The sequence below is a fragment of the Mercurialis annua genome, linkage group LG2 (assembly GCF_937616625.2).
Source record: "Mercurialis annua linkage group LG2, ddMerAnnu1.2, whole genome shotgun sequence".
Taxonomy (NCBI): domain Eukaryota; kingdom Viridiplantae; phylum Streptophyta; class Magnoliopsida; order Malpighiales; family Euphorbiaceae; genus Mercurialis; species Mercurialis annua.
Window position 1 is genome coordinate 16,858,798 of NC_065571.1, and position 11,612 is coordinate 16,870,409.

The 11,612-nt window shown below is 39.2% G+C and overlaps 1 protein-coding gene across 1 annotated transcript; it reads left to right on the forward strand.

Moving 5' to 3' along the window:
• Window positions 1–377: 377 nt before the first annotated feature.
• Window positions 378–4,645, forward strand: LOC126668926 (TPR repeat-containing thioredoxin TTL1-like). Its single transcript, XM_050362160.2, has 7 exons — window positions 378–1,389; window positions 2,171–2,366; window positions 2,470–2,654; window positions 2,741–3,074; window positions 3,153–3,357; window positions 3,454–3,560; window positions 3,957–4,645. The coding sequence occupies exons 1-7, from the start codon at window positions 578–580 to the stop codon at window positions 4,107–4,109; spliced, it is 1,992 nt and encodes a 663-aa protein (XP_050218117.1). The 5' UTR covers window positions 378–577; the 3' UTR covers window positions 4,110–4,645.
• Window positions 4,646–11,612: the final 6,967 nt, after the last annotated feature.

Below are 11,612 nucleotides of genomic sequence, written 5' to 3' on the forward strand. Positions count from 1 at the left end.
AATTCGAAGATGTCTGGTGAAGTAGCAGCCGAAGAAGAAAGAAAAGGAAATTATTATTGAAAATAGGAAAAAGGATCATTATGCCCCTAAGGTTTGATTCCAGGATCAAGTAAGCCCTCAATGTTTAGAAAGGTTCAAATAGGCCTCCAACGTCTTGAAAAATGAACAACCATGCCCCCCAATTTCGACAATCAAACCCCTAATGTTTCATTAATAAGTCAAAATGAGGGGCCTGATTGTTCACTTTTTAAAGCGTTGGGAGCATATATAAATCTTTCCGAACGTTGAAGGCTTACTTAATCCTGGATCCAAACCTTAGAGCATAAATGATCCTTTTCCCTTGAAAATAAAAAAAATCCTGCTCTCTCTCTCTCAGTGAAGCAGAGCAGTAATAAATAATCCATTTTTTTACTCATTCTTTGCTTCTTCCTTTTATATATCACGAGATCCCCATCCCCATCTCTTTTTCTTTTTCTTCTTCTTCCTCTCTCTCATGTCTTCTCCATTACACATTTCTTTGAGCTCATTTCAAACTAATCAGCAAAATTAGCCGTTTCATTTTTTCGTTGTAAGCAAAATGTCGAAGCCAATTGAAGAAACGGATGCGCTAACAGATCAAATTCGTGACTCGCTCTGTGTTAACAAGCCCGATTTCCGTGAACTCGATCTCGGCTCACCCGTTTCACCGCTGCGACCCACCGCCACTACAACTACAACTACCACTACCACCAGTTCCAGTTCTAGTTCATCCGGATCCGCATCCGCCGCCCGGATTGGCTCTAACCCACTTCCCAAAGCTAGCCACTCCGGTGACATTTCTTACTATACCGAAACTAGCCCTCTTAAAAACCCCAAACCCACTTCCAGATCCGACCCGTTGATATACTCCGGTACCGGAAATCAGAGTTCAGTAAACTCCCCGTCTCCAGTGAATGTATTACCCAGTGGGAATATCTGCCCGTCTGGAAAGATCTTGAAACCAGGGCTGGTAACGAGTCATCGGAGTTCAAAGAGTGATGTTTTGGGGTCGGGCATGGGTCATTACGGGCACGGGAGTATAATGCGACGAGGAGGAAGCGTAAGACATGGGAATTTGGATGTAGGAAATTCGGGTTATTATAGTAGCTGTGGTGGGAGTAGCGTGGATCCGGAGGAATTGAAACGGGCAGGAAATGAAATGCACCAGAAGGGTCATTTTGGGGAGGCATTGGGGTTCTATGATAAAGCCATTGCTTTGGCTCCTGGTAATGCAGCTTACAGGTATAATCGGGCCGCGGCTTTGATGGGTTTGGGGAGATTAGCGGAGGCTGTGAGAGAGTGTGAGGAGGCTGTCAAGTTGGATCCTCATTATTGGAGGGCGCATCACAGATTAGGCTCTTTGTTTATTAGGTCAGTTTTATGGTATTTTTGTGTTGTTTTAGTTTCTGTTGATGGATGGGATAGTTATCTTCTCTTTATTGGTTTGGTTGTTGAAATGTTTGAATCAAGTTTCAAAGTTTTTGCTTTCGTTTTGCGGAAATTGTGTGATGCTTGTTGTCCATTTGATGAATCTCTTTGTGTATATGGTGAATCATTTGTTTGTAATGTTGCTTTTATGATTCTTGTGATCAAATTTGCTTCACATTTTGGCAACTTAATTTGTGTTTTCATACATTATGATTCTCATTGGTTCAAATGATTCTTGTGTTGGTGCTGTTTTCAATTCCTTGCCACCTCTGTGAATCAGTTTGGTTGATTGGCAATCTCAATGATACGTTTACTTTCATCTTTTGTTCTTGATTTGCAGTAATATACAAAACTTCTAATTTGTTACATTAGCTTGATTTTGTTAGCATCGCTTCAAAAAAATAATTGAACTTTGATTTATGTATATGTTGCAATTGTGTATTTCGTGGTGCTCTACATCTTTGAGTCAATTTATAACCAGGAATGGTTCAAATGTGCATGTCTAGTGTCATGTGAATTTACTGCTCTTTCTTTTATCTTCCATAATTGAATTTTCCTTCATCTTTGTAGTCATTTGCATTGGTGATTAGATAATTGATGCCAGCCTTTTCTGGTTTACGTAATTTTTGCCGAGTTTTCCATTTGTTTGTCCTGCATTATGGTCACAAAAGTTTAGTGGAAATGGTATTTCAGCTGCATTTTTACGAAATTGATCTAATTGCAGGTTAGGTCATGTTGAGAATGCAAGGAGGCACTTAAGCTTTGCAGGGCATCATCAAGATGAGTTTGAATTGCAGAAATTGCAAGTTGTAGAGAAGCATCTAAACACATGTTCAGATGCCCGAAAATTTAATGACTGGAAAAAAGCATTACGGGAAGCTGACGCTGCAATCAGTGCTGGTGCTGACTATTCTCCGCAGGTATAACTAGATGTATCTGAAATTTGATTATTTTGAAAGTGGCTAAACAAATGTAGAGAATCAATTAGCTAATGGATGAACTGGTTCAATTTGAGTTTTACAGCTCTTTATGTGTAGAGCTGAAGCCCTTCTGAAGCTCCATCAACTCAAGGATGCTGAAACTTGCCTTACAAACATGCCAAAGTTAGAACTGCATACCGGCTCATTCTCGCAGAGTAGATTTTTTGGGATGCTTTCTGAAGCATATTTTTTCTTAGTTCGAGCGCAGATGGAGATGGCCTTAGGAAGGTGAGGTTCAGATATCCAAAGCATTACTGGATCTAAGTTGTGACGGATTTTTGGGAGATTGAGAATGGATGATGAATGTCTTGCAGGTTTGAAAGTGCACTTTCAGCTGCTGAGAAAGCTGGCCAGATTGATCCGAGAAATGTTGAAGTAGCTGTTCTGCTTAAGAATGTGAAACTGGTGTCTAGAGCTCGTTCTCGCGGCAATGATCTCTTCAGATCTGAAAGATATACTGAAGCTTGCTCTGCATATGGAGAAGGCCTCAGGCTTGATCCTTGGAATTCTGTGCTCTATTGCAACAGAGCTGCTTGCTGGTTTAAGCTGGGATCCTGGGATAAGTCTATTGATGACTGCAACCAAGCATTGTGCATCCAACCTAATTACACTAAAGCCCTTCTTCGAAGAGCTGCCTCGAATAGTAAGGTGACATCCTGAAACACTTTTCATCTTTTAATATTCGTGTATCCATAATTTCATCTAAAAGCATCAGTTCACTTACAGCTAGAAAAGTGGAGTGACGCAGTTAGAGATTATGAGGTTCTGAGAAGGGAACTTCCAGATGACAATGAAGTTGCCGAATCTTTATTTCATGCTCAAGTTGCATTGAAGAAGTCCCGCGGAGAAGAAGTCTATAACATGAAGTTCGGTGGTGAAGTGGAGGAAATTGTCGGGCTTGAGCAGTTCAAAGCTGCCCTGTCTTTACCGGGTAAGTCTGATTAAGCTTAGTTTAAGCAAATCCCTTTAGACTTGCTTTCAAGTTTCTTCCTTCCTTGAGCAATGACTTGAGAATCTCTTTTTTCAGGTGTATCTGTAGTTCATTTTAAATCATCCTCTAATTTGCATTGCAAACAAATATCTCCATTTCTGGATACACTATGCAGCCGCTATCCATCAATAAATTTTCTCCAGGTAATTCATCAATTCATTAGTCCGAGCTAGGAGTGTGCAAAAACAACTGTACTAAACTGAATAATCCAATCAAAGTGTCAAATTTTTTAGGCTGGGTTTGATAATATAAAGAAAAAATTGATTTTCTTTTTGGTTCCATTTGGTTTTCGGTATAAAGAATTTCACTTCAGTTTCGGTACAAGTTGAACCAAAAACAAATCAAACTGAACCAAATTGATTCAGTTTGGTTTGATATATTTTACGTCCTTGTATGTTTGGTTAGGTTTTGTACTGTTTGTACCGAATGCACACCCATAACCCGAGCTGCACTGTCCTTATCTTTTCTTTTCCTACATGATCTCGACCTGAGTGCTATTATCTTATATAGTTATATACTTGTATCTTGAATTGTCACAGGTGGATATTGAAGAGAACTCAGCAGTTGCAAGTGCCGAAAATGTGAGGACTGTACCGACGTTCAAGATATACAAGAATGGGAACCGAGTTAAGGAGATTGTCTGCCCAAGTCGCGAAATGTTGGAACACTCGGTGAGGCATTACAGTTCATGAAAATGACGAGTCTACTTGTACCACTACCATCCAGTTTTCGCATATCCTTGTTGCGCCTCCCACTAAGTTTAAGGGATTACCGGATACCTGTCACATAAAACCCCGAGAGCTACACAATAATCCATTAGCCGGAGCCGGAGGAACCCAGAGAGATAGCTTAGCCATTTTAATTTTTTTATTCATTCCTCATTACACACTCTGGCTCCATCTTCTTATTCCCCTCCCATTTTTTAATGCTTTTTTAGCACTTCTTTTTCATTTGTTGTAGGCCAGCCTCCCCCACTTTCACTCATAGAAAATATTGAGATGTACAATTCACACACTGAGTTGGTTGTAGTAGAGAGATAGAAGAGGATGATATTGTACAATGTATATACATGTGATATATACAGAAAACAGACTTGGAGGGAGCTGGGTGTCTGCTTGGTGGGTACTTATGGGTTAGTGGATTCAAATTACAAAATCATCTTCTCAGAATTGTTGTTTCTTTCTTCAACCATTTCATTCCATCAATAAAAAAAATTCACATTTTTTCAGTTTTTTTCCACTTCATATATATTATTTTTATTATTTTTACTAGCTTTAGGGGTGTATATCCGGTTTGAATCGAACCTTACTAAAAGTTTAACTCTTTGTAAAAAAGAATTAAATTTGAAAGGGTTTAAAATATTTTAGCCGAAATTAATTGAGCAAACTAATTGATTTCGTTTGGTTTTGCTGTTCGATTTGTACATAGAATTAGAATCTTTTATCTCTATAATTCATTTTCTTGTACTTTCAAAACATATTTTTTATATATTATCAAACTAAATTAAACCAAATATATTGACTTAATTTGATTATTCGATAGAGTTTTGGTGTAGCTGTAAAAATACTAAAATATGATAGACGTCTAAACGTGTCTCCTCGTTTCCACTTGCAATAGTAGAGAAGCGTCTGCTCATCGGTGAGCCTATTTATTTGCACGGTTTGAGAAGAACTGGAAATCTTCATAATCGTCCCATTTCTATTCGGAACTTGTCGTACTATTTTGGTACGATTAGATATGAAGATTCAGTTCCAATGAATGAGGATTATTATCATTCGAACCATTAATACTATTTTACATCTAATTAAATATTAACAAAAGAAATAGACAAATACTAATTATAAAAAAAAAGTATTCATAAAAAAAAAAGTCAAATACTATATATAAAATATATAAATTTTAACTTACATCATTCATATACTAATAAATTATTGTTAAAAATGCTAATAAAGTATTGTCTAAATTATTAATAAAAATTGAATAATAATGTCAACCTTTTTTTTGATGAATAATATGTATATTAAGGCCACAAGGAGTGGCAAAAGGACTGAAACTCAAGGCTTTCGCACAAGAAGTGGCTTACAAAAAAGCACACTAGAGGCTTAGGCCGAGAGAAACGGAAAACAATCAGAAATCCGAGAGTAAAATACAACGGGGATTTCTAAAGAAATCCATCCCTGAATAGGGGAACCTCCTATTACAAAGTTTAAAAAGAAAAACTGAATGCGTAAAACATCTAAAGATAACATCCTCCTTTGTTAGAACGGCATCCTGAAAGATCCTTCCATTTCTGCATTTCCAAATGTCCCAGATGATGAGATGGCCGAGAACATGCCAAAGCCTCCAATAGCGACTCGACGGAATGATGTTGTTCCATTGGAGAAGAAAATCCTGAAAAGAAGAAGGAGTAACCCAAGCAATATCCAACTTTGCAAGAATACTATTCCAGATGCTCAAAGAAAAAGAGCAATGAATAAAAAGATGGTCCTGCGTCTCATAAACCGAACAAAGAGAGCAAAAGGAATTTTCTACCGCAATGATAGAGCACTTCGCCAAAAAATCTAGAGTAGACACTCTTCCATGAATAGCAATCCAAAGAAAAAATTTTATCCTTGGGGGAGTAATAGATTTCCAAACTTGCATATACAAATTGTTGGTGCGAAGTCTTCTAGATTGCGGAGGAGCTGCTGAAGTTGAATTTTCTTCGACGTTCACGACAGCAGCAAATGAAGACCCACCGGCAACAGCATCTACACCCGAAGAACCACCCGCAGCAGTTGAAAACGAACCAACAGCAGCAGCAATTGGAGATGAACCAGCAGCAACAATAGACCCACCCGCAGCAACAGTAGAAACATCCCTAACATCAGAATAATCAAACACACCAGCAACAGCAGTAGGCATCAACACCTCCGTAGAAACAGTTGTGAACATCTCAGCAGCAGCAGTAGACGTATTTATACCAGCAACAGCATATAACACCTCGCCATAAGCAGCTAAACCCAAATATCTCTCAGCTTCGTCTACAATATCAACGACTACGGCAGTATCCCTCCCAATATCAATGGCAACAGCAGTGTCCCTCCCAGCACCATCAGAATGGAGGCCCAAATCCGAAACATTATGGACAACATTCTGATGCAAATTAACAGTAGACATAAAATCACAAAAAGAGGCAGCAGTATAGATACCCGAAGCAGCATTCCATCGGACCTCATCCCGATCTGAGTTTTGATTAATGCTATTAAGAATAGTTTGAAACTCATCAAGCAACAGAACCTCATTACCCCTTAATCTACGTCTCCACCTCCAATTCACCTTCCAAATATCATCAATTGTTGCTTTCTTTTGGTTTGAAAGATTATATAAACGCGGAAACAAACGACTTGCAGGACCATTACCCATCCAATTATCATGCCAAAGAGAGGTCAAGTTCCCCGAACCCACCTTAAACTTTAAATTGGCAATGAAAACAGCCCAAGCGACTTCATCACGACGGCAGATTTTAACAATTCCTCTCCATATGAAACACATTTTCCTCATATCTCCAAACATAAGAGAGTCCCAGTCAGAGATCATAGAACAAGAAGAAGTGACATTGAACCAATTAGAGTCTCGATTCGTATTCCTTAACTTCCAAATCCACTTAAATAAAAGGCTTTGGTTTCTAATTTGCAAATTGTGAATACCCAGCCCTCCATTTTCAAACTTTTGACAGACCGTTTTCCACGCCACTTTACTCATAACCCTATTAGAAATATCTCCCTTCCAAAGAAACCGCCTCATATATGATTCTAGTTGATTCTGAACTACCACAGGCATAGCAAACAACGACATATAGTAGACCGGAACACTGAACAGAACAGATTTAATTAGCACTAACCTTCCTGCAGGGGATAGAAGAGTGCCTTTCTATAGCGCAAGGCGCGATTTAAACCGCTCCACAACATGATCCCATGAGCCTGTGCTAAGATTCCTGCTAGTTAAGGGAAGACCCAAGTATTTTATAGGAAAAGTGACCGCCTCACAACCCACAATTTCAGCTGCTGCCCTAACTTCCAAATTATCCAAATTAACTCCCATAATAGATCTTTTATGGTAGTTAATAGTTAAACCCGAAATCAACTCAAAACAACGAAGGATCCTTGTTAAGTTTTTCAGCTGTTACACATCATATGGAAGGAACAAGATTGTATCATCCGCAAACTGAAGCATCGAAATAGAAACATGTTCATCCGAGAACGCGTAGCCTTTAGTAAAACCCATCTCAGCAGACTTGTCTAGTATACGTTTCAGGCCCTCAACTGCAATGACAAATAAGTAGGGAGAGATCGCATCACCCTGGCGGACACCCCTTTTTATCTCAATAGGATCGGCCGGACTCCCATTGACCAACACAGCCGTGGTCGCAGAAGATAGACAACAGGACAACCATTCTATCCATTTTTCAGGAAAATTCATACAACGCATAACTGAAAAAAGATAGTCCCAGGCAATGCTATCAAATGCCTTATGAAAATCTAATTTCAACACAAGAAGTCTGTCTTTCCTTCTATTAGCCAAGTGAATAAGGTCATTTGCAATCATAGAGCACTCTAAGATACTCCTACCCTTCAAGAAAGCATGCTGACTATCGGAGATCACGGTAGAGAGAACCGGAGATAATCTTCTAGCTAGCGTTTTTGATAACATTTTATAGATCCCATTAACAAGACTAATAGGACGGTAGTCCTTAATGTTGGAGGAACCAGCGATTTTAGGAACCAAGACCATGAAGGAAGAATTTATACCCTTCGGCACGGCACTAAACCTATAAAAAGTCATAAAAAATTCAAGAATGACATCCTTCAAGAGAGGCCAAGCTTTCTTGTAAAAGTAGAAATTAAAACCATCTGGACCCGGCGCTTTTTTACTCCCACAAGAAGAAATAGCACAAAGGATTTCAGATTCGGCAAATGGCATGATCAGAGAGCCAGCCTGCAAAGAAGAAATCATAGCAAAGGAGAGATCTGAGATGTCGAAATCTACTCTAGCTTTACATCTGAAAAGACCACTATAGAACTCTCTAATGTGATACTTGATCTCCTTAGGTTCTGAATAGGTAGTGCCATCTACAGAAATAGCCGATATGTGATTGTTCCTGAAGTGAGTTGAGGCAATGCTGTGAAAGAATTTCGTATTTCTATCTCCTTCCAAATTCCATTTCACTCTCGATTTCTGAATCCACAAAGACTCTAATCTTTTCTCTGCTTTCCACAATTCTCCCTTTAGATTAGAGACTTCGGATCTTTCCTCCATTGACAAGGCAGTAGTTTCGGCTTCAACATCCTTCAGGCTGATTTTGTTTGTCAACTCTCTAATGCGTTTATTCTGATCACCAAACACTTCTATGTTCCATATTTTCAACTTTTGTCTCAAAACCTTCAAACGTTGAATAAGATTGGGAGAGCTGACACAGACTAAATTCCAACTTGCAGTTAAGAAAGATTCAAAACCAATATGATCCCACCAAGCATCCAAAGACCGAAAAGGTTTCGGACCCCAATCAACTTTTTCAGCAGACCTAGAGAAAATAGGGACATGATCCGAACGACCACCAGTCATAGCCATCAAAGACATTCTTGGCCAAATGGAACCCGCAGCACATGAAACCAAACATCTATCAATGCGCGATTTCGACAAAGAATTTTTCCAAGTATAAAGACGACCTTGGAGGGGAAGATCTAACAACTCAGAGTTATTAACAAAATCACGAAATTGAAGCATAGAAGTAGAGAATTCGGTACAGTTCAGCCTATCCTCCGGTTTTAAAATTTCGTTAAAATCGCCGCTAATAAAAACAGTGCCCATAAAACTCAATAAATTGGTTAGCTCATTCCAAAATAAGAGTCTTTCAGACGCCAAGTTGCTGGCATAAACAAGAATGTGCCTGAAATGAGAATTATCATAAACAAAATCCATCGCTAACCATCTGTCACCCTTAGAAGTAACAACATTAACCACTAAAGCTGTGTTCCAAATAAGTAAGAGACCACCAGAAGCCCCATTAGAAGGGACCCAATCAAAATTGAAATCAAGATTAGGCCATAATTTACGAACTAGGAAGTCATCAACAACATCTTTTTTTGACTCGACCAAGCCAATAAATAAAAGATTATTATCAGAGACCAATTTACGAATAAACAACTGCTTCCTATTGCTTAAGAGCCCACCTCGACAATTCCACGATACAAAGCTAAGAGGCAAAGACATTTAAAAGTTAAAAACCTGGAAGAGAAGACTGTCTACTGACCGACGCCGCAAATTCTGTTCTTTAACTCCTGTATGGCTGCCTCTTTTGTTCCCATTTTTAATATCCCCAGATCATAACCAATCTTCCACGTTTTTGTAACCTCATCCTCTGGTGTTGAGGTAGCCGTATATGCCTCTGTATTATCTATGAGCCTGTTTCTGTTTGCTATGTTTGAGTTGGATAAGTCAGTCGCCTCGTCAATATGGTTTGATGAGCAAGAATGAATAATACCCAGGTGATCAATTTTCTTAATCAAGCGCCCTTTTCCCTTATTGCTCCCATTTAAGACTAACTCCTCACTTGAAGACGTTACTGCTGCCTGTTCATGCTATACGTTTCCCTCTTGGTTAATTACTGCCGTAGCTGCCTACTCGGTGCTGGTATTATTATCAAATATCTGCTGCAGATTTCCATTTGATGCCTGGGTATTAGAGATATCAACAACCTCCAACTTGCTAGATGAAATACTGTCCATGACTGCAAAATTGACAGATTTTTCTATTTCCCTATCATCAGAGTTACAAGCTCCATTGGATACCACCGGGAGCAGCAAAGGAGACTTGACGACGTCCTCCTCAGCAGACTCCAAGATGTCATCGAATGAGACAGGTTCAGTCGTTTCCACGACATGAAAAAAATTTGATGATCCTCCAACCTTCAACTCTACTGAACAGTTCACAAAGGAACATGTCGAAGAAATAAGAACAAGACCCAAGTCGAATCTTTTCTTTTCCATAACATCATGGTGAACCTTAACGCTTTCACCAATTTGGTTCCCAATCTCCATAAATATATCCTCAGTCCATAGGGATAGAGGTACCCCCGAGATCGATATCCATACCAAGCGAGTATAAGCTTGATTAAAATCTTCTACCCATGAAAAGGATTGAAAGAATCCTGCCAAGGAGGGTCCTGTAACCAATAAAAATTCCTCCGCCTTCATTAATGATTCAAGGGTTATTAAGACTTGATTACTCCCTAGGAGTGCAACATTCTGAAATTGAACCCTTTGGCCTTGAAGGAAGCTCTTAGCTTGTGGAACCCTTGTAATATCTGAAACCCTAGCCACAATGGATCTATCCATCCATTCATTATTTTTTGGTATCAAATCGTTAGGGATTGAGAATCGAATGCAAGTTTTATCTGAAAACCTAGCAGAAACAAATTCTGCTGCAAGTGATGTGGATACTGCTGCTGGTGCAGTGAATTGAGCTGCGGGTGTTGCCACTTGCTTGTACGATCTGTTGTCCCTGATGGCCGGAGAAGACACTGATACTGATCTGGGTTGACTGGGAATCATCTTTTTGATCGGTTGGACGTTGCTTTTTGGTTCAGGAAATCTTGAAACAAAAGCACGAAGTTTGAACTGCCCTATGGATATCATATTCAGTCGTTCAATAATCCATGGCATCGAACTAACTGATTCTGGCCTTAGGAAACCAAAACTGACATTGCGCTTGGTCAATTTTTTTGCCAATGAAACTCTGCCTTTTACTCCATACCTTGCGAACACCTTTTCTAAATCATGATATCTCCAATTTTTAGGGAAATTTTCGAAGTATACCACGTTCGAGATCTTCCCTTCCTCCTTGATGTTAACGTCTGGTGAAATCTGCATACCATGAGGTTGTTTCCGGCTGTGAACGGTGGACGGAGCTAGGGTAATGGTGGTTTTAGGGTTAGGGTTTTGCGGGTGGAGGGGAAGGGAGAACATCGTGGTTTTTTTCAAAAGGACAGTGATACTTCGACCCTCCTACATAAGCATTCTTGCCTGAAGCTTTGATCTAAAACGAGCTGATAATTCTCCTCCAAGTAATAATGTCAACCTTCAATATCATACTTTAGAGATCGACTAATCATCTTTAATTCGGTTATATTTTTCATTTATTAATATAATAGTTCC

What these genes read in the sequence shown, in the direction of transcription:
- LOC126668926 (XM_050362160.2), top strand. Translation starts at nt 578, where the DNA reads ATGTCGAAGCCAATTGAAGAAACGGATGCGCTAACAGATCAAATTCGT. An exon ending in ATGGAGATGGCCTTAGGAAG is followed by an intron (nt 2,655 to 2,740) that starts GTGAGGTTCAGA and finishes AATGTCTTGCAG; the next exon opens with GTTTGAAAGTGCACTTTCAG. An exon ending in GAGCTGCCTCGAATAGTAAG is followed by an intron (nt 3,075 to 3,152) that starts GTGACATCCTGA and finishes GTTCACTTACAG; the next exon opens with CTAGAAAAGTGGAGTGACGC.